At 50.2% G+C, this 23,277-nt stretch overlaps 1 protein-coding gene and 2 gene segments (V, D, J or C); 2 read left to right on the forward strand and 1 right to left on the reverse strand.

Annotated features, from left to right (window-relative positions):
* Window positions 1-5,456: 5,456 nt before the first annotated feature.
* LOC128772659 (uncharacterized) lies at window positions 5,457-9,492 on the reverse strand (the record flags this gene model as incomplete). The annotated part of the gene is made up of 2 exons (XM_053888579.1): window positions 5,457-5,557; window positions 5,631-9,492. A coding segment is annotated over one exon (3,573 nt), but the record flags the coding sequence as incomplete, so codon positions are not given.
* A 3,082-nt stretch (window positions 9,493-12,574) lies between these two features.
* On the forward strand, window positions 12,575-13,125 carry LOC109261427 (probable non-functional immunoglobulin lambda variable 5-48). The segment is given in 2 exon segments: window positions 12,575-12,636; window positions 12,751-13,125. Coding segments are annotated over 2 exon segments (402 nt in total).
* A 2,393-nt stretch (window positions 13,126-15,518) lies between these two features.
* On the forward strand, window positions 15,519-19,906 carry LOC128772657 (probable non-functional immunoglobulin lambda variable 11-55; the record flags this gene model as incomplete). The annotated part of the segment is given in 3 exon segments: window positions 15,519-15,564; window positions 15,858-16,032; window positions 19,786-19,906. Coding segments are annotated over 3 exon segments (342 nt in total), but the record flags the coding sequence as incomplete, so codon positions are not given.
* Window positions 19,907-23,277: the final 3,371 nt, after the last annotated feature.

Here is a 23,277-nt window from a genome sequence, read left to right on the forward strand (position 1 = left end):
GAGACATGGGTTCAGTATTCATTTTCTATATTAGTACCATGATGGGAAATTACCAGGCAGGCTTTATATGTTTTGGTCAATTATTCTTTTAGTATTTTTCATTTTTATTTGTTGTTTCTTCCTGCCAATACATATGTAGGAATACTTCATTCCCTAACACAAATGATATTGAGCATCTGTTCATGCACTTATTTTCCCTCACTGTATCTTCCTTGGTGAACTTTGAGCATTTTCTTAAACAAGTGTATTGCTTATTTATTTATTTTTCCAGCTTGTTTGTGTTTTATTGACTCCTATGCTCAAACCTTGACCGTGGACTCCTGCAGCTGTAGGGCTGCTCCAGGGATTGGGGATTGGATGGACCTGAGGAGCCCCTGCATCAGGGATGTGGAATGGCCGTGAAGGAGACTGGGGGGGGGAGCCCCAGCAGATCTGAAGATCTCTGGGTGCAGAACTCAGGGTTGGCTGCACACTGACCTGCACCCATCTCTTCCCAGTGCTCCCCACTTTCTGCACAGGGGACAGGCAGGGACAGCGGAGGATTCTCTTTCTCTCTCTTCATATGCTAAGGTGTCTCCTCAAAGGATAGATCTGAGTCACACACACACACACACACACACACACACACACACACACACCAGGCCCCTGATCCACCTGCACTCATGCTTCCTTGGGCTTGTCCTCTCTGCACCTCCTTGTGCACCCAATATGAATATGAAGATTGTGAAGCTGAGAACCATGCTGGGGACAGTGGTGGCAGAGGCTCCGTGGCCTGGCAAGGTGCTGTCATGACACAGCCCCTCTCTGTCCTCAGTTGTTCTATAGACACATGTCAAATCCTCTGTCTCCCAGGGAGAGACCAAGGCCCGCTAAACAGGACTACAAAGGAGATGCTGAGCATGCAGTTGGGGTCGTCACCCTCAGGTCCACTCAGAGACACAAAAGGTCAAGGCTGAAGGAGCTCATAGGTAAAACACCTTCTGGAGATGCAATAGGTGCCTGATTGACCCCCATTCCCTGTGGGTCTAGTACCCCTCACTCAAAAGCCAGCAGGGAGCTCCTGGGACATTCACAGATTCCAGCATGTTGGGAGTATGGTGAATAGACCTGTGGGAAACCTAGAACAGATGGCCCATAAGTTCAAGATGGTCTGCGGTAGAAGAGAACTGGGGGCTCGTTCTCCACAGCCACCAAATGTGGGGAGGAATGTGGTGCTTGCTCTGGGCCTCTGTGGGCCCATGGGGGAGAACCACTGGGAGATTCTTTCCATCTTGCTCCAGAGAGCCTCCCCAGGGTAGAATATTGGTCTGTAGGAATGCCCTGAATTTACCCATGAACCTGACTCTTGAGTTCTTTTCAATCCCCGGGCTGTTGTTCATTGAGATATGTTAACAAATACACCAGCCTGTTATGCTGAACAAGCTTGTCCTGGGGTGGGGTGGGGGGGCGAGCAGTGTGGACAGGGCCTCTGAACTAGGAGTGTGTGCAGATTGCATGATTGTTTCTCTGTGGTCATTGTTTTTCTGTGACAGATTATAAACTCTTGTCCCTTTGTGGTTAGTCGTCACCTGCTGTCACTTGCTTTGGCCACAGATACAGTGAGAGGAATCTTGTGCTGCTTGTGGACAAAGTGTTAAGAGCCCATGCTCACCCCAATCCTGGGTCTCCCCTTCTGCTTCCCTGACCCCCATTATGCCAAGGATGGCTCCTCATCCACTTCAGCATGAGAGGCACCTGAGCATGTAGAGGCCAGAAGAGTCCACAGCTGCCTCAGTGGGTGGCTGGGCTGTTGTGTGCCATCAAGCTTGGGATGAAAGGGGTCCATGTGGGAATCCTCCTCTTTGTTCACAAGACACCCAGACAAGAGCATGCAAGTGCTGGGAAATCACTGGGAATCACGGAGGGCACCATACCGAGCAGACCCCGCCCTGGCGGGTCTGGGGACCTCCAGTCCTAACTGTGGGTGATGTGCAATGGCAGCGTCAATGCCATGAGAAGGCAAAGAACTCAAGAACCCAGGTCCTCCGAGTGGGACATCGGTCCCACAAGCAGATGAGCAGCTAAGATCTGGTGACCCGTCCCCTGAGGTGGCGACAGTCTTGAATGGGTGGTGGTAGCAGGAAGTTCAACATCTTGTGCCTCAGGATCCATCAGAACAGCAGTGACAGTAAGGTCCTCATGTCCCACTGCACTGACATTGCATTAAGGGAGCAGAGTGGCATCAGTAGGAAGATAGTGTAGAAGAGTTTCCAGTGTTCTTCTCCTTCCAGAAACATCAATTTGAACAATGATCCACATGCATAAACACCTCTGTGATAGGTAAGGGTTCCAGGCAAGTCAGTAGAGCACCTGGGTGAAACAACAAATATGAAAATATGACAAAAGAGGTAAGGAAAGAGTTTCACATGATGCCCATAAGCCCTTCCCCAGGCCCAGGGCCCAGCTCAGAGAAAAGTCCTTCCCCTGGGAGGCAGAGTTACATGAGAACCTGACCTGACCACAGACCACAGGCCCTGCCCACACCAGGGACAGGCCAGCTCCCACGAACCCTGGCTCCCACATTCCATGGCTCTTGGATCACCCCTGTGCCCCAGCATCCTTTGAAGCCTAAGCAGTTTCTGAGGTCCTAGGCTTCCCACCCTTTCCCACAGAACCAAGCCCCATCTGGGCTATAGTGAACACAGGCTCTTGCATGGTTCCAGACCAGACCAGTTATGGGGAAGCCAGTTTCCACAGACCTAGACTCTAAACCACTGACCACGGCTAGCTCCCATGCCAGGCTAGCTACATGCACCCAGGGGACAGGAGGGCCCCATCAGACCCAGGATCCCACCTGCCAAAGTACCAGCCCAAGGCCTGCAGCCCCAGGTTCACGCCCAATCTCAGATCCACCTGAGTGCCAGGCTGACCCTCATGGACTTAAGTCTCCAGACTGGCTCTCTTAGAAACAAGCTCCTGGCCTGACCCAGTGTGAGGTTGGAACCCGTGGACCCAAATTCCCCACAGGCTCACCCAAATCCAGATTCTCAGCCCAGTTCAGCCCCAGGCCAGCCCCCACGGACCCAGACACTAGCCCTTTCCCCATGGTCCCCAGAAACTGGTCCCCCTGTAAATCCAAGATCCAGGCCCTTCCACATGGACCTAGGTCCCAGACTCATCACTGCAGAACATGGAGACAGATATGATGTGCTTCCGGCTACTCAGTAAGAAAGCGACAGGGAGGAGGTGGCCAAGGGTCAAATTTTGAGCACAGGAGACAACCTCCAGGAGCATATAAAGCACAAACCATGGTGACCTAGGTGATCTGGGTGATTGTCTGATATCATTTCACTGAAGAACATATAACCATTTGTCGTGCTTCTTCTTCCTTTTTTTTTTTTTTTTTGCAACAGACACCTTTACAATTTCATTTTTTTTCAATCCAAGAAATTGTTTATGATACCATTAGCAGAGATTTCAGGGTACCATGTTTTTATATCATTCATTTAAGTTCAGAGTCTGTAAGACCCACAACATACATTTAGCAACTAATGTAGTAACAGGTTCCAGGGAGAAAACAAATGAGTAAATTCTAACTTGCTACAATTGTTTCTCTTTCTTAAGCTTGAAATGCATATGCTCTTGGGTCAGGCTGGAACCACACCCAGAAACTGTGGTCGGTGCCATGTTCGGTCCATAGCTTGAATGTTATAAAACTTGCACAACAGATTGGTGAATATGGATGAAAGATGTCGGAGGCCGCGAAACATAGAGTATTTTAGAAAATACATCACTTTAGGTCAGAGTATTGGTTTGTTATATGGCATGCATACAAAGAGAAACATTTGTTCATTTCACATGGGATATGATATCCTGCAATTTTACCCTCATTTCTACAGCCTCAGCAAACTGTAATTCACAGGCTGGCATGACTTCAGTGGGTGCAGACCTACTGAAGAAGAGATTTTTTTTAAGTTTCATTTATATTTTCTGCACCACACTATGAAGTGCCCCCGGTTGCTTTGTTTCTCAGGGACAGGATTAGAGCGCAAGACGGGAGAAGAAAGGCATGAAATTCTAGACTTGGAAACATTCAGTCAAGATTTATACTGTATCTCTTGTTACCTGGCGCCTCTATGATACCCTTCACTGGAGAATTTCAAAGCCCATGATGCTACACAAGTGTATTGATAAGTAAAAATTTAGAACTATTGTCTCTGACAAGATTAATCAAACTACACTAGAGGTGAAATTAATGAGCAACTGAGAAGAGACATTTTGGGTTGTTGGTTTGTTTTGTCAATAAGATCTAACATCAAATAAGTCTGACCCAGTTGGAAGCATGGCAGCCTGAGTTCTTTCTGTTTACTTCTTCTTGGCTCTAGTCCAGTTAGGCCATTGACAATTAGGGGAAAAGACTACTTTCTCTCTCATGTGTCTTACATATGTCTCCATGGTACCAAATAGTCTGTACCAGAACCACATCAAATGCTTTTATTTTTGGCTGGACTTTTTATACTTCACATTTTGGTAAATTATTTTTTTTAATTTACATCCAAGTTAGTTAGCATATAGTGCAACAATGATTTCAGGGGTAGATTCCTTAATGCCCCTTGCCCATTTAGCCCATCCCCCCTCCCACAACCCCTCCAGTAACCCTGTTTCTTCTCCGTATTTAAGAGTCTCTTATGTTTTGTCCCCTCCCTGTTTTTATATTTTTTTGCTTCCCTTCCCTTGTGTTCATCTGTTTTGTATATTAAAATCCTCATATGAGTGAAATCATATGATATTTGTCTTTCTCTGACTGACTAATTTCGTTGAGCATTGTACCCTCTAATTCCATCCACATGGTTGCAAATGGCAAGATTACATTCTTTTTGATTGCCGAGTAATAGTCCATTGTATATATATATATACATACCACATCTTCTTTATCCATTCATCTGTTGATGGACATTTGGGCTCTTTCCATACTTTGGCTATTGTTGATAGTGCTGCTATAAACATGGGGGTGCATGTGTCCCTTCGAAACAGCACACCTGTATCCCTTGGACAAATACTTAGTAGTGCAATTGCTGGGTCATAGGGCAGTTCTATTTTTAATTTTTTGAGGAACCTCCATACTGTTTTCCAGAGCGGCTGCACTACTGTGCAGTTTGCATTCCCATGTCATGCTTCTTTAATGTGTCACTGGTACAATAAATAAATTAGGTAATGATGGTAGATTAAAACACAAATAAATCGATATGAGAGTATTTAGAACTGTTATGCCCAGAATTCGTGATCCCCAAAGACCACTAGGGAGCCGAGTCCGATGCAAAAGCAAAAGAACCTTTATTCGAGCTAGCTCGAGCTCAATCCCCTACCTGCACCGACGCAGCAGTGAGATACCAGGGAGAGAGAGCGAGTTTCAAAAGCACAAAGGTTTTATAGGGGTCTAGGGGCAGTTGGTGAGGTAATGGCTGTGGCCTCAGCCGATTGGCTGGGGAAGGGTCGGAGTCCTGTTACGCAGGTCGCTGGGCGTGTTTTGATCAGGAAGTTTGAACGGGTGAGCGGGAGGTTACTCAAGGGGAGGAGGCTCGGTCTGAGGTTTCTGTGATTTTCCCGGAAAAGGGGTCATGTCGGGGACATAGTCACTCAAGGTGGAGAACACAGAACAAGATGGAGTGGGCCGGCGTAGGCCCGCCCTTTCATTCCCCCCTTGTCATGTAACTTACGGACCCAATCATGGGACCGGCTGCATTTATGGTGACAAGGGGAACAGAGTTTGGAAGTTTACGCTAAGTTCTGGGAAGCCTGTGTCCCTGGGGTGGCTCTGGGAGGTCTGATTAAGTATTGTCCCCGAGCTGGTATCTATGATCTGCCAGGTGATGTTTTGGGGGACGTGGGGACTCCCGGCAGCATGAGCAATGACAAGCAGAGTTAACAGAGTTACCAATATTAGGTGGGTCGAATGCGCTGTAGCTTGAGCTTGAGCGGGTTGTGTTGGTCCCGACTGATGGCCCATCGCTTGACGAAGTCCTTCCGGATTGAGGAGGGGTCCGCTGGCCGAATGTGGGTGTGATGGACCCAGGTCGCGATGCCGTCTACTTTGAGAGCGGTGGGGGTTGTCAGTACTACAATGTAGGGTCCCTTCCAGCGCGGCTCGAGAGTCTCTCGGTGGTGCCTCTTGACATAGACCCAGTCTCCTGGCTTGTACTGATGAGGTGTCGGGGTCGGGCCAGCCTCGTAGATGGCACGGAGGCGCGGCCAAATGTCCTCGTGCGCCCTCTGGAGCCCTCTCAAGGAAAGAAAAAGTTCTTGATCTTTAAACTCTGCAAGAAGTTCAGCTCGAAGGCTGGGAATAACAGGGGGTGGCCTGCCAAACATGATCTCGTAGGGAGTAAAACCCAGAGTGTAAGGAGTGTTTCTAACCCGGTAAAGGGCGTACGGTAGGAGAGTCACCCAGTCCCCGCCAGTCTCCATGGTTAATTTGGTAAGGGTCTCTTTTAGGGTTCTATTCATTCTTTCTACCTGTCCTGAGCTCTGGGGCCTATAAGCACAATGTAATTTCCAGTTTGCCCCCACCGCCTTGGCTACTGCCTGTGTTACCTGAGAGATAAAAGCTGGTCCATTGTCTGATCCTACCATGGCAGGAAAACCATACCTGGGTAAGATGTCTTCTAGTAGTTTCTTAGCCACCGTCTGAGCCGTTTCATGCTTGGTTGGGTATGCCTCCACCCAGCCAGAGAAGGTGTCTGTAAATACTAAAAGATATTTATAACCATACTTTCCTGGTTTGACTTCAGTGAAGTCGACTTCCCATTGGGCTCCCGGTCTGGTGCCTCTGAGCCTGGTTCCTTTTTTATTTGATGTGGCTCTCACGTTGGTGAGTTGGCAGGTCTTGCAGGCAGATACAACTTGCTCTATTTTGGTGTCCTGTTGGTGAATCTTGATTCCGGCATGTCGGATTAAGTCTTTTAATTTTCGGGCCCCCATGTGAGTAGACCGATGCATGTGCTCTAATATTGAGACTCCGAGCCGGTCTGGCAGCAGGAGCTCCTTGTTAGGTGTATACCACCATCCCTTTATCTCCTGGGCCATGGGGAGTTTCTTGATCCGCTGTAACTCCTCCTGGGAGTATTTGGGCTGGTCTGGTAAAACTGGGTCTCCCGGGTCCGGTAGTTGTATGGTCATGGTGGGGACTGGAGTAAGGGCTACTGCCTTGGCTGCCTGGTCAGCCTTTCGATTACCTCTAGCTACTGGGTTATCAGCTTTTTGGTGCCCTTGGCAGTGGATAATGGCTAGCTTGGCAGGAAGCCATAAGGCCGTAAGTAGGTTAAGTATCTCCTGCTTATTTTTTATAGTCCGTCCTTCTGCCGTCAGTAACCCCCTCTCCTGATAAATTCCCCCATGAATATGAGCTGTGGCAAATGCATAACGGCTGTCTGTGTAGATGTTAAGCCGTTTTCCAGCTCCCAGCATCAGCTCCGCTCGCTGGGCTGACGTTCCGGAGGGTAGAGCCTCCGCCCATACGGTGTCCGTTTCGGTGACCACCGCTGCACCCGCATACCTGTGTCCGTCTCGCACAAAGCTGCTGCCATCAGTGAACCAAGTAGCCTCGGCATCGGGGAGGGGCTGCTCGGTCAGGTCCATCCGGAATCCATGTACTTGTTCCAGGATTCCCGCACAGTCATGTAGTGGAGCACCTAGGTCAGGGTCGGGCAGCAGGGTTGCAGGATTGAGGGCTGCACTGGGGTGGAACCGCACTCGTGGAGGGTTGAGTAGGAGGCTCTGGTAATGAGTCATACGTGTATTGCTCATCCATCTATCAGGAGGCTGTTTCAGGACCCCTTCAATGGTGTGTGGGGTCGTGATCCAGATCTCCTGTCCTAGGGTCAGTTTGTCTGCATCCTTGACTAGGAGTGCTGTCGCCGCAATAATTCTTAGGCATGGTGGCCAGCCGGCAGCCACTGGGTCTAGTTTCTTAGACAGGTAAGCCACTGGGCGGTTCCAGGGGCCTAAGGCTTGAGTTAGAACCCCTTTTGCTATTCCCTTATGTTCGTCTACAAAGAGGTGGAAGGGTTTCGTAATGTCTGGTAGGCCCAGGGCTGGGGCACTTAGGAGGGCCTTTTTTAACCGATTAAAGGCAATTTCTTCTTTTTCAGTCCATTTAAATGTTTTCCCCTCTTTGGTAGCTTCATATAGGGGCCTGGCGATCTCAGCAAAACCTGGAACCCAGAGGCGGCAGTAGCCGGCTGATCCTAGGAATTCCCTCACTTCTCTTCGGGAGGTGGGAGTAGGGATCTTTAGGACAGTTTCTTTTCTGGCATCTGATAACCGCCGCTGTCCGCCCTCCAGGATATATCCCAGGTAACTTACCCTCTCCCTGCATATCTGAGCCTTCTTCGCGGATGCCCGGTACCCTAATGCCCCCAGGGTAGCCAGCAGGTCCTGGGTCCCTCGCTCACAGTCTTTGGCCGTGTCGGCAGCAATCAGGATGTCATCTACGTACTGTAGAAGGGTGAGGCCAGGGTGCTCCCTTCTGTACTCACCCAGGTCCTCGTGTAGTGCCTCGTCGAAGATGGTGGGTGAATTTTTGAATCCCTGAGGTAGCCGTGTCCAGGTGAGTTGCCCACTGTAGCCCTCCTCCGGATCATGCCACTCGAAGGCGAACAGGGGTTGGCTCTGGGGTGCCAGCGGCAGACTGAAGAAGGCGTCCTTTAAATCTAGTACAGTATACCAGACCCTGGAGGGCGCCAAGGAGCTCAAGAGAGTATATGGGTTGGGAACAGTTGGGTATATGTCCGCGACCCTCTTATTTACTTCCCGGAGGTCTTGTACCGGTCGGTAGTCATTTGTGTGAGGCCTTTTGACCGGCAGTAAGGGGGTGTTCCAGGCAGACTGGCAAGGAACTAGTACCCCTAGGCTTCGTAGTCTCCGGATGTGTGGCTGGATCCCCTTCCGGGCCTCCTGTGACATGGGGTATTGTTTGATCCTTACCGGACTCTCTCCTGGCTTGAGCTCTACCAGGACTGGGGTCCTATGAGCGGCTAGTCCCATCCCCCCCCCAGTCTCTGCCCAAACCGAGGGGAATTCTTGTAGCCATCTGTCTATATTATCCTCTCTCGGGAGCGCCTCCTGGTGGAGGAGGTATTCATCCTCCAGTTTCATGGTCAGTACCTGGATGGGGTGGCCCTTGCCATCGGTGACCTGAGGCCCCCCTTGTCTGAAAGTTATCTGAGCTCCAATCTTGGTCAGTAAGTCCCGTCCTAACAGCGGGTAGGGGCATTCTGGTATTACCATAAAGGAGTGGGATACCCGGCCCGTTCCCAAATCTACTGTTCTTCGGGTAGTCCATGAATACTGGCTCATACCAGTTGCCCCTTGTACCCAGGACTTCTTGCTGGCTAGTTTTCCTTGTGGGGTGCAGAGGACCGAATGTTGTGCTCCGGTGTCGACAAGGAAGTCAACAGGGGTCCCCTCCACTTTAAGAGTTACCCTGGGTTCGGGGAGAGGGTCCGAACCCCGACTCCCCTAATCACTTAGTTCATCTAGCTCTAGGACTTTTACTCGATCAGTCTTGCTTCCTTTCCCGCCAGCCCTTTTCAGACAATCTCGGGCCCAATGCCCTATCTCCTTGCAGTATGCGCACTGATCCTTCTGCAGCCTCTGCTTCCCCCCCTTGGTGGTTCTTTTACCTTTTCTTGCGTCGTCTGCCAGCTGCTGGAGACGGCGGTCTCGTTCCTCAGGGGAGTCAGCAGTGGTAGCTAGTAGTATTCTCGCCAGGTCTCGAGTCTGCTTACTGCTGGCAGCCGCCATGGCGAGAGCCTGCTTGTCCTCAGGAAGCTCCCGGTTATTATATACCTTTTTGGCTACCACCAGTAAGTCCTGCAGACTTTTTTCTCCTAGTCTATCTATTTTCTGTAATTTTCTCCTAATGTCTATGGCCGCTTGGTTTACAAAGGCCATGATAACAGCTGCCTTGCTTTCCGGAGCCTCTGGATCCATGGGGGTATAGGTACGGAATGCCTCCATGATCCGTTCTAAAAAGGCAGCCAGAGATTCATCTTTTCCCTGTTGTACATTTCCTACCTTGGCCAAATTGGTTGGCTTTCTAGCAGCCATTCGGAGACCCCCAATTAGAGTCTGGCGGTAGACCCGGAGCCTCTCCTTACCTTCTGCCGTGTTGAAATCCCACTGGGGCCGAGTTAAGGGGAAGGAGGCATCTATCTGAGCCTGGTTGGTGGTGGGATTCCCGTCTGTGCCGGGAACTAGTTTTCGGGCCCCATTGAGGATTCTTTCTCTTTCTTCAGTCGTGAACAGGACCTGCAAAAGCTGCTGGCAATCGTCCCACGTGGGCTGATGGGTAAAAAGAACAGAGTCTAATAAATCAATAAGCCCTGCCGGTTTCTCAGAAAACTTAGGATTCTGAGCTTTCCAATTGTAGAGGTCACTAGTGGCGAAAGGCCAATAGTGATGGGGCTGGTTCCCCTCCGCGTCTGGGGGTCCGGTGGCTCGCAGGGGCAGAATAGTGGAGTCGGCGGTGGAGGCGGATTGCTCCCTCTGAGCCCTTTGTCTGGTGAAGGGCGGGCTTCCCACTGGAGCGTTTCCGCCTCCCGCTCTCGGAACAGCGTCTGCCTCCCCCGGAGGGGGAGGATGGTGTTCTTCCAGCATCCTAGAGGGGTTATACGAGGGAGGAAAAATTAATTCTTCTTCAGTACCCCCCTGTAAGACAGGGTAGAGGGGTGCTGAAGGCTGGATAAGACTTTTCTTCTTCTTTGTCCCCTGCAAAGCAAGAATGGGTTTTGGCTCCGGAGGGAGCGGGCTAGGAAGGGCTTAAGCCAAGAGGGTGGGTCTTCTACAAGGTCCTGCTAAGTGATAATGTAAGGGAGCTGATCAAGATGGCCCGTCTTAGGCTGAGAGATGATACTCCTGACTCGGTGGATGGTAGGGAGGTCGAAGGTCCCCTCTGGTGGCCATCCGACATTGAAAGTTGGCCACTCGCTAGAACAAAAAAACTGCCACCGACCCTTTCGGACTTCCACACTGAGGTTGTTAGCTCTTCCCCTCACATCCTTAAAGTGATCAATCATAATACTTAGAGGAGTAGTCTGAGTCTGTCCCATAACGTCCGTCCAGTAAGTCCACAGAACAAAACAGAGAAACACAAAAACAGACAAACACAGGGCCCCTAGAAAATCTTCCAACTCCATGGAAGCAAAACTGAAAGCTAGCTTAGACATTTGAGGGGATTCCACGTCCCTCCAAAACCGATGAGGGGATTCCACGTCCCTCCAAAACCGATGAGGGGATTCCACGTCCCTCCAAAGACGACGGCCTCACGCCGACCAGCGGGAGCGACCCACCTCGTCTCAGACCTTTGAGGGGATTCCACGTCCCTCCAGAAGGGAGAATCGGAATGTCTTCCGAAACTCCCGGCCCGTGGTCCTCCAGTGCGTCCACTTAGACCGCGTCGGGCACTACCAGAATTCCAGAAGTGAGCTCACACAGAAAACACAGAACAAACAGACAGATACTAACCGTGGCCAGTCAGGCTCTCCGGGTCGGGGGTCCCTCGGGGGTCTTGGGGATCCCGGATGAGCCCCCAAATGTTATGCCCAGAATTCGTGATCCCCAAAGACCACTAGGGAGCCGAGTCCGATGCAAAAGCAAAAGAACCTTTATTCGAGCTAGCTCGAGCTCAATCCCCTACCTGCACCGACGCAGCAGTGAGATACCAGGGAGAGAGAGCGAGTTTCAAAAGCACAAAGGTTTTATAGGGGTCTAGGGGCAGTTGGTGAGGTAATGGCTGTGGCCTCAGCCGATTGGCTGGGGAAGGGTCGTGGCCTCGGCCGATTGGCTGGGGAAGGGTCGGAGTCCTGTTACGCAGGTCGCTGGGCGTGTTTTGACCAGGAAGTTTGAACGGGTGAGCGGGAGGTTACTCAAGGGGAGGAGGCGCGGTCTGAGGTTTCTGTGATTTTCCCGGAAAAGGGGTCATGTCGGGGACATAGTCACTCAAGGTGGAGAACACAGAACAAGATGGAGTCGGCCGGCGTAGGCCCGCCCTTTCAGAACCCATGGCTTTAATACACAGGAGATGGAACCCTATCTGTGAACCAGACACCAATGTGTGGAGATAGACAGGGACCTGGTGAGTCACAGAAACCCGCTGGGCTCACAGGGCTTTGGCCATCGTGAAGTCTGTGCCCTGTGACCAGCACGGGGAGCTGTGGGACTGCCCCGTGGTCCTTACACAGTTGCTTGGTGAGGGCCATTCACTCAAGACTCTGGGCCTGGAGGCAGGGCCCTGTGTGACCTGAGGGGACTCAGGGAGGGGGGGACCTGAGGGGACTCAGCAGCTGTGTCCCCTCCAGCCTAGCAGAGTCCCCTGAGCAGGGACCTGTGTGTTGCCTCAGCAGGTGCTTCCTCCCAGTCCTCTCTCTGGGGTTGAAAGCAACCTCCATTCATCTCAGTATGTGGTATGAGATGAGTTCCAGCACAAGGGAGGGGCTGGGCAGTCACTGGATGGGACCCATTTGCATGGACAGCCCCTCCTGTGGCAGAGGGTGGAGGAGAAAAGGAGGCTTGGGGCAGCCCAGCCCACTGTGGGGACCAGAAGCTGTGCTACCATGGACTGGACTCCTCTCCTCCTCATGCTCCTGTCTCACTGCACAGGTTGGGACAGGCCCGGGGACACAGGGAGCCCCCAAATCTCTATTCCTGTGCTCAGAGTCCTGAGAATTCCTTTTTCCATTTCTAGCTTCATCACCCATGATTATCTGTTTGCAGGTTCCCTGTCCCAGCCTGTGCTGACCCAGCCGCCCTCCCTGTCTGCATCTCCGGGAACAACAGCCAGACTCACCTGCGCCCTGAGCAGTGGCTACAATGTTGGCGGCTACTACATAAATTGGTTCCAGCAGAAGCCAGGGAGCCCTCCCCGGTATCTCCTGTACTACTACTCAGACTCAGATAAGCACCAGGGCCCCGGGGTCCCCAGCCGCTTCTCCGGGTCCAAAGATGCCTCGGCCAATGCGGGGCTTCTGCTCATCTCTGGGCCACAGCCTGAGGATGAGGCTGACTATTACTGTGCTACATATCATGGCAGTGTTACTCACAGTGACTCAGATAACGAGGAAGTGAGATAAAAACCTCTGGGTCCACAGATTTTGTCTCCAAGCCTCTTTTATTGAGAAGCTTCTGTGGAGGATCCTATAGGGGAGAGTCCTCTGTGGTGAGACCTGTCCTTGAGGAGGTTGAAGTGACACACAAGAAATTTAATAGTGAACATATGGGAATCAACATAGACCTAGAAAGTCAAAAGACACGCAGGCAAAACGAGATCTATGTTTTTGTGAATTACATGGAAGGAGGTAGGGGTCTAGTATTCAATGCAAAGAAATGCACTTCACAGACAGAAGAAGAAGAGTAGAGTAGATGTTTCATAAACAATGTGTGCAGGGCCCCTGGGAAACGATGGGACACAGAGGACTGTGACCAAACAGGCTTTGCTGGGTCCCCGTCTGCCCCACCTCGTTCATATCCTAGTGCAGTTGTCTGTGGTGCCAGCTGTCTTCCTGGGGCAGCTGCCCCCCCTGAATGTTTCAGTCAGTTGAAGAGACATGAAGAGCTTTTCCTGAGTGTATGGGCATCAACTGCTTTTTAACTCATGATAGTATTCATGTCAGTGTGGCCCATCCAGGGGTGGCCTGCCTTGTGCCCTGTAGTTCTAGTAAAAAGTTGCTAAGGCCAAGGTCAAAAGGTTGCTGCCTGTGTTCTCCTCTAGGATTTTGATGGTTTCCCGTCTCACATTTAGGCCTTGCATCCATTTTGATTTTATTTTTGTATAGAAAAATAAGTGTAAGAAAGTGTTCCAGTTCTATTCTTCCGCATGTTTCTGTCCAGTTTTACCCCATGCCATTTGTTGAAAAGACTGTCTTTTTTCCATTGGATATTCTCTCCTGGTTTGTCGGACATGAACTGGCCATATATTTGGGTTTTCTATTCTGTTCCATTGATCTCTGTGCCTGTCCTGTGCCAGTACCATACCGTCCTGATGACTCCAGCTCTGTAATCCAGCTTGAAGTCCAGAATCAGAGTCTCTTTAAATAGATGCTATATTATATTCACAGGCTATAAAATACAGACCCTGCTAAATATTTAATGTTATCGAGCTCTTGTGACTCCAGCGTGGCTTTGAGGCCAGTGACCTCAGTGTGATCTCCCTGTTTGCCTGGGTGACAGTCTCATGTTGCTGGACATGTGATGCCGCTGTTTCTGTCCTCATTTCCAGCAGCTTCCTTTCTTCAATGAATACAATTTGGTTCCCTCTGTTCCTTTCTACCCTGATGTCTAATTTGGTATCTGTTCAAACTCTGGTCACTTCATTCAGTACTTGTTTTATCCTATGTAGTTCAAGGTTTATTTTCTCATTTTCTGTTCTGAGGATGAAAATTCATAGCCTGAGGTCCAGTCAATCACCTCCTTGTGTCCCACGTGGGGACACACCCTTCCGTGTCCTGTGCTGTGCCACAGCTGTCCCTTCAGTGTCCCCAACCAGCTCTCGCTGTCACAAATTCTGCCCTAGGACTTCCCACAGAGCAAAATCTCTAATGAGCAGCGCTGATGGCAGGCAAAGCCTGGATAAAAAGTCTTTGGGAACATGGAGGGGAGATCACATGATGGCTCCATAGAGGTCCCTGTTGGATGCTCAGGCCCCGCTCTGTCCTCACACCTGCAAAAGCCTCATCTGAATTTGCTGAGTCCTGTCTGCCCTGCTCCAGACGGGCCTCACATCCTCACACTCTGTGTCCTCCTCTGTGAAGGTGTGTGTCCCTAGGCGAGCTCCTGTTCACACTCTACTCCCAGAGGCAGCTTGCCTCCTCTGAGCCTGTCACGGGGACAGATCCCTTCTGCTGTCTGCTCCCTTTGTCCTTTCTTCAGCTCCACAGTGGTTCACAGGCTCCCCTTGGTCAGGTCTGATCACGTCCCTCCCGCTAGTCCCCTGTCCACAGAGGAAGCCCAGTCAGGGAAGGCTCACCAGGACTGCACTTCCGTCCTTCCCTGGAAGATCACTCTCATCTGGTAGAAATACAGCCACCAGGGAAGTGGATGAAGGAGGGGTTTGGGGGGAGCAGGTAAAAAGGAGAGGTTTGCCCAGAGAACCACGGGAGGTGCTGTGAGATGGTGTCTAGAGGTTTCTGCAGGCCACGTGCTCCCAGCTGGGCAGCCCTCCACTGACGGTAGGCCCAAAGACTGGGCTTTTTACTTTCCGTGGGGACTGGGAAAGATTGTTCTCTCTGGGCCTGGCAGAGTCCCCTGCACAGGGGCCTGTGTCTAGTCCTAGGAACTGCTTCCTCCGGGCCCACTCATGGGGAAAACAGCTGTATAAGGCAGGCTCCCTTTCCAAGGGCTTCAGGCATGGTGAAGGCACATGGGGGAGAGGCAGGGGTGGTCTCAGTTGCATGTGAAGCCTCTCTGAGAAGGCCACAGGTAGCAGATAAGAGAGGCCTGGGACATCCCAGTCCCAGCCCTGTGGCCTAATAAGGGTCTGTGTCATTATGGCCTGGACCCATGTCCCCCTTATGCTCCTCTGTCACTGCGCAGGTAAGGACAGACCTCAGCACTCTAGGGTTGGCCTCCAGCCTGAGTCAGAATCCTCTGGCTCACATCCTCCAGTGTCTATACTCTGTCCCTTCTCCTCATTCTGATGTGTTTGTGTTTATACTTCCCTGTCCCAGCCTGTGCTGACCCAGCTGCTCTCCCTCTCCGCATCTCCAGAAACAATTGCCAGACTCGGCTGAACCCTGAGCAGAGACAGGAGTGTTGGTGGTTATAACATCTTCTGGTACCAGCAGGAGGCAGGGAGCCCTCTCCGGTCTTTCTGTTCTACTACTCAGACTCATACAAGCAGCTGGGACCTGGGGTCTCCAGTCATATCTCTGGATCCAAAGATGTCTCCACTAATACAGAAATTTTGCCCACGTCTGGGCTGCAGCTTGAGGACGAGGCTGACTATTACTGTGCTACAGCTCATGGCAGTGGGAACGGCTATCGTTACTCACAGCGTCTCAGGTAAGGAGGAAGTGATGTAAGACCCCTGGATCCACAGACCTCGGCTTCAGCCTCTTTTCATTGAGAAACTTATGTGGAGGCACAAGCAGGGGTTACATAACTTCAGGAAGATCTGTCCTTGAACAGAGGAAAGAGACATACCCAGGTTATGCCTGCAACGCGGGACAGCACAGGGCATCCCAGGAAGACACTGACATTGACGTAACACAGCCCAACTTCACGTCCCCGTGGGGTCTGGATGATAAACACGAATAAATACTGCATCTGTAACTGAACGTGCTACCCAGCAAACATTCATCCACACATCAGTTCCACCATCTCATTCCATAAAGTGTGACCTTGTGTCACTACTGATGCATCCACAGCTGACATATTGACAATAACCCTGGTCATAGACACAGACTCCTCTCTCTGAATCAGCTACACTTGAACTTGGACCAGACTCTACAGACTCTTCCTGATAACACTCCCCACACCCTCCCTTCTTTTCTCCTCTCTGCTCCCTCATCTCTCAGGCTTAGGCCTTCAGTCTCTCCATCTGGCTCTTCAGGTAGGAACTCCGTCTCCATGTTAGGATTTCAGAGGGAACTGGAAATGATCTTGCTGTAGTTTTCCAGTCTCCAGGGCCCAACTCTAGGGAGGAGAATGACCAGAAGATAGAGCTGTGTGAATCCTCTCATATTCTCCTTCCAGCTTCTGTCACTTGACAAGGCCCGGACTCCTGATTGAGGGAAGCGTTAAAAGGTCTGCTCTCAAAGGAGCCACAATTGCCTAATAAATCCTCCTCCAGTAGAAAAGGCTTTAAGAAACTGACTTTTAAATTAAAAATCCTGGGCCCTCAGATGGAGAGCCATCCCTCAGTGTGTGGAGAAGCCTTAAGAGGATTTAAGGGCAACTTGGCCTCATTTTTGGTCACATATGCACATGCACGCGCCCACGTACAAACACACACACACACACACGCGCGCGCGCGCGCACACACACACACACACACAGAACTCCCTCCTGAGTCTATATTGTCCTGGACTCTGCAATTTCTGGGCTTCTTTGTCTCTCCAGAAGTCATGGTCAACCTGAGCTCACCCAGCCATTCTCAGTAAAACAGCCTCCAGGAGGCAGAACCCCAACCAGCATGAAACCCAGTGACATCGAGTGTAACTGAGGTCCTGTCACCAGGGCAGGATGTGCCCTGATCATCTGCTTTCTGGGACAAGTTTATGCTCAGGAATCCCAGGGCAAGTCTCCGTCCATTGGGCAGTTCACCCCCCAACCATCTCTGGGCTCCAGTCACTGCCTGAGGCTGATCAGTAGATTGATTCTGAGACAGCAGAGTCAGTGCTGCTCCCATGGAGCTCAAGGCTCATGAGGACATAACACAGGCCCTCCCTGTACTCTCAGGGCTGGCTTCACTCCCCCAGACACTCCAGTGAACCCCCAGCCAGAATGGACCTGTACTGAAAAGTCTGTCCCAACTGAGGGCCACAGGGACTGTGACTTCAGGGACACAGCGCTCCTTATCTCCACCTCACCTGGAGTCACAAGTGGCATCTTCGAAAGAATTTTCTGGATCAGATTGGTCTTGGGTAATAGAAATTCATTCCTCTAGTCACCGGAAACTGAGTTATTACTCTATTGTGAACTTGCTGGACACAAGATACAGTGACTATTGTTCTACCCACCCCTGAGATGAGTCTGACCCCTAAGCATCCATCCTGGAAGCTCTGTGTGTTAATTCCATCACTGAGGTGGGTCTGAAGTTCACAGGAACTAGCTCTTCATGGTGTTTACCTGGGCACCGCGTTGGGCTTTCCTACTCCTACTTGCAGGACAAGACCTAGTGTACAAAACTCACAATTAAAATAATAATAATAAAAACAATAATAAGTGAAATGATTTAGAAACAAGTTTATAGACTTCTATTCAACTGAGAACCAAAAGTCATATCATTTCATTATTTTTTCATCCATCTTTTTTCAACTACTATTTCAGTCCATATTGTCTCAGCAATAAGCACGAATCTGTGAAAATACACTGGTGATTAAATACCTGCATCTTCCCGTTGACAGTGTCGTTGAGTTTAAATATTCTTACTGAGCTGAATGTTGTATAAAATCACCCACGTTCATTTTGAGCTAACAGTTGTCCAAATGGTGACAGACACATGAAGTCTGCGATGAGGTCCCCGTCAGAGCACCCACGGCTGTCACTCCTTCCCTCCTGGAGCTTCCTGCAGGTTTGCCCTTCGTGCTCTGAGGTCAGAGCCACACTCAGTCTCCTGCAGATTTGGGCTTGTGTGCTGGGGGACGGATCGTAGGAGGGAAGCACTAACCACAGTGTGTGGAGAACTGTTGTTTCGTGGAGGTGGAAGTAGTGACAGACGACAAAGATGGTCAGTGTAACCCCCCTAGGAAGGCACAAGAGGGCGTCTACCCACAACCTGGAGAAAAGGGCTCCCTGTCTCTTCAGTGCTGAGGGAGCTTCTGGGAAAGAGAACTCTGAGCCCAGAGGGAACCAGGGAAGAGGGAAGAAATCAGCCTCCTGCACAGAACTGGCCATGCGTCAATGTGGACCCGTCGCTGCTCTGGCCCTGATCCTCATCTGTGTGGTTGTGCCAGAGTCACCACCTCTGTCCTGCCCCATCAACAGCCAAGGGAACCGTGGACGGACTCACTACGTGGAGCCTGAGTAGAGCAAAGTGTACCCTGAGGTGATGGGAGGTCACATAGCGGGCATCCGGCCTGGCCTGAAGGAATGGGACAGTGGACAGAGTAGTGGGGAGGCAGGAGCTCTCTTTGATGGGCTCTGGTCGCCATGTCACATAAACGCTGTGTCCAGGCCTGGACACCAGGGGGTGCTCATCACGTGTCTGAGGAGTCAGGGATGCTCAGAGCTGGGAGTTTCCACCTGCCACTGCCTGTGCCCTCTGATCATGGGTCACAGCTGAGACGTTCCCACTCCTAGCTCTACATAGCACCTCTCTTGCTCACCCCCCCCAGACATCCTCAGGCAGAAGCACCTAAAGCAGGACCAGTTAGGGGGCAGAGAGCTGGGGTCTCATGTGCATGGATGGGCCCTCTGGAAGGGAGATATTAGGGGGGGCTCTTCAGCAGTGGGACCACAAAAGGCAGGATCAGTGATGACCCCCACCATGACCTGGTCACCTGTCTTGCTCACCCTCCTCACTCTCTGCACAGGTAACTGTATGCAGGGATGGGGAAAGGGTCCTGGGAGGACACATGGGCCCTGATCCCCTTCTTGCCTCCAGATCCCAGCATCCCCCTCTCTTTGTCTCTCCCACTCCTAGGGTCCTGGGAAGACGTTGGGCCCTGTCTGTGCTGACTCAGCCAGCCTCATTGTTTGTCTGGGTCCCTGGGCCAGACAGTCACCATCTCCTGCACTGGAAGTGCCAACAACATCGTATTCTTAAATTTTTTTTTTATGTTTATTTATTTTTGATAGACACAGAGAGACAGAGAACAAGTGGGGGAGAGACAGAGACAGAGGGAGACACAGAATCTGAAGCAGGATCCAGGCTCCAAGCTGTCAGCACTGAGCCCGACGTGGGGCTCGAACCCACAATCCGCGAGCTGAAGTTGAACGCTTAACTGACTGAGCCACCCAGGTGCCCCAACAACATCGGTATTCTTGGTGTGAGCCGGTACCAACAGCTCCCAAGAAAGGCTGCCTCAAACTCCTCATCTATGATAATAGCAAACGACTCTCAGGGGTCCGTGACTGATTTTCTGGCTGCAGGTCTGATGACTCAGACTCTCTGACCATCACTGGGCTCCAGGCTGAGGACGAGGCTGATTATTACTGCCAGTCCTTTGACTACTGTATCAGTGTTCATCCAGTGCTCCAGGCCTGTGGGGAAGTGAGATAAAAACCTGCCCCACAGCAATGGGACTTGCCATCCAACCCTGACTTTTTGGCCAAGTCAGCTGTTTCTTTGTTTGTTTGATATAAACTGGGGTCTGAGACCCGCTCCAGGGAATATGTCTGTCTACAAAGTCTTTCCACATTCTTTTAAATTTCGGCTTGAAGCCTGTCCTTGGAAGCAATATCATGTGATTTTTTCAAATTTAGCATATAGTCCAGGATGTCACTGGCAGGCTGCCCTAAGGGTAGAGTCCATGACAGGTCAGGGCAGAAATAGGGACACCAAATGCAGCTCGGTCTGAGTCAGGACACATCAGGAGAGTCCAATATGTGTCCTGGTAACAACAGCTACCGCGAATGTGCTCCCAAATACTCATCTATTATGATGGTTAGACCCTCTAGGGACCCTGCTCCTCCCTGTCCCTCCTGGGACAGCATCTCGGGCTCACACAGAGCCCCAGGCCCATGAGAACTGAAAGCAGAACCCCTTTCTCACCTGCTGGGAGGGCGAGGCCCCAGCAGCTGCTCAGGTTCAGCCTGTGACTTCTGCTTCTGATGCTCCTGCTGCTGCCGCCATGGGCCCAGGTGCACACAGCAGTGCCACCTGGGAGTAAGGGCTCTGCCTTTCCTTAAGCCCCTTCCTAGACAAAGGGACTCAACGGACACAGAAAGCTCATCTCGCCCATTAGGTTGAGACACAGGTCTCTTGTCACTAAAGTTCATGGACTGGGGTCCAGTGTGCCCCTTTCCCACCTGACCTCTCAGGATTTAGCATCTCCATCTTTGGCCATTTACCTATTTCTGGAAGTTTCCAGACCTGTGTAATCCTCTTATTAATCTTCACTAGGAATGCCTGTTCTTTTTGCTCTTTGGGGTGATTTCTTCTGTCACTGTTGCACCAGCCCTGGAGTATCTATGGGTGAATTGTGTTTTGCGGTCTTTTGAAATGAGTTCCTGTCCGTTCCCATCAGTGCTGAGATCCAACCAGTGATTTTTGGTATCCACTTGCATTGTTAATACTTACTTGCAGAAGGATGTTGAATGATAATGGTGTTTAGGTCACGTTAGCCTATTCACCTTGTAGAAATGTCTTTCCCACCCTCACCCCATTAGGTAATTTCCTGGCTGTGGGACTGAGTTCTATGTGTGTGGGAGAGAGTGTCTTATCACAGTATAAATGTCTCTGTTGCCATTTTATGCGTTTTCTATCAGGACTTTTCTTTCAATTTTGTAAAGGATCTTTCATGTTCTAGTGAGATAATGATTTTCATCTGTTGCTTTACAAATACGATGTCTTAGAGGATTTATCAACATATAATTCCACTGTATGTTTGCAATAAATCACATATGGTCCCAATGTAAGATTATTTTAGTCTGATAATGGAATCTCACTGCTGATATTTTACTTAGAGGATTTGCTTCCATATTTTATAATTTCCACAATTTTCATTTTTCTGTATTTTGTATATCAAGTGTATGGATCATTGCGACAGTTCTTTCTATAGTAATTTAAATTGTCCTTTGTTATTCATGATATATATATACATATATATGTGTGTGTGTGTATATATATATATATATATATATATATATATATATATATATTTGTTTGATATATATCAAATGAAACTATGGTCCCTGAAGGTTGTTGGTGTTTTTCGTGAAGTTAACCACATCTTACACATTTTTGTGGAAGAGTTCCTAATAATGTTGTCTATTTTATTCTAAGGAAAGTGGTCTGCTTTTCATTTTTTTAATGGAACCATTTTTACTTCCTAGTAAAGTACGCTTTTAAATTATTCTTATTAGACGTTAACAGTATGATTTTTTCACTTTTGATTTTTGTCCACATGCCATTTCTCATTCCCATACTTGTGTATTTTCCATTTTCATGCAACGGTTAGTAAGTGAATTGTTCCCTCATTTAAAAACCTGATTTTGCAGTACCGATTGGATTTATATACAGATTATGATTCCGGCGACACTAGGGGGCGCTGTGCCTGACAAGAGAGCAGGGACTGATGCCCACCTCTCCCATACATGGGAAGAGCCTGAGCCTGCTTCAGTGGGACTGGGAGCAATGACCCCACCCATGTGTGACTCTTCTGCACTGTGACTCCTCTAACCCATGGAGAAACCAGATGCTGGTCCTACCTCAGCCCTTCGGAAACCTGGTCATCTCTTCCTTCTCTCTGTGACTAGAACCATCACCAGCACAGAGTGACGCAGGGACCAGCACGGGGAATGGCAGCCCCCTATTCGCATGAATGACTCCGTTCCCAAGAATGAAAGGAAAAAAGGAATGGGATCCTGTCCCCAGTCCCCAGGGTGGCCCTCAGGAGGCTGTGCTGTCATATTTCCGATACGGCTCCATGTTACTTTGCAAAATACAATGCGTATGAGAACACTCCTTGCTACCCAAGTGCCGCTCAGAGAGGAGCTCCTGCCCTCACTTGCAGAAGGTGGTCCCCGCCCCCCGACCGAGCCCCACCCTATTCACTATTCCAGAACTGCCATCTGTTCCTACTCTGGAATCCAGAGCAGCAGGAGCTGCAAAGTCAGCACAATTACGGTCCCTGCCCAGATGACCAAATATCAGGGAGGGCAGGTGGAGACGGGAATCTTCTGATGGGAAGAGAGGCTGTAGGGTGTCCTGAGAGGAGTGAGGAGGTGGAAGTCCTTCAAAATGGGAGACACAAGGTAAGTGACAGATGACAGCTTGTTCAGCTCACAAGGGCATCTCTGACCTGAGCGTAGCCTGAGCTGTGACTGGATCAATCTTCCTGCAGGTTCTCTGTGCCCGTCCAGCTTCTTCATGCCCTCAGCCCTTCCTTTCACCATATTCTGCAGGCTCCTCAGACAGCTCTCCTGCGGAGGGGCAGGGGCTCTGTGTGGAGAGTGTGGGATGAACCAGGCAGAGGGGGTCCTTTCTCTCTGCCTTAGAGGTTCCTCCCTCCCCCTTCACTTCCTTGTTTCACCTTCTCTCCTCTCCAGGGCATCCCCAAATCTTTGAGCTCCTTCCCATCTGGTGACTGACCCATTTCCTTTCACTCTAATCACTTGTCATCCCTAGGTGGGACAGACCCACATATCTCAGGAAGGACTGATGATATTTGGCAACCTCCTCTCCTAAGGATTCACATAAGTGGTCTCCATGACCCCTCAACATGAAATACCATGAACTTTTGTCTGTGCACATGTCATACCCTACTGACACCTACGTATTTTAGATATTAACATACATTTCAAATACGATCTTGTATTTGCAAATTGCACTTTATTGGTCTTTTACTTATAGAGGACAAATACTGAATGATTTCTATAACTTGTTAAATTGTAATTGAAGATGTCTCAGTAATGCAGCAC

Source organism: Panthera pardus, unplaced genomic scaffold, assembly GCF_024362965.1.
Source record: "Panthera pardus isolate Hobbes unplaced genomic scaffold, ASM2436296v1 HiC_scaffold_228, whole genome shotgun sequence".
Lineage (NCBI taxonomy): Eukaryota > Metazoa > Chordata > Mammalia > Carnivora > Felidae > Panthera > Panthera pardus.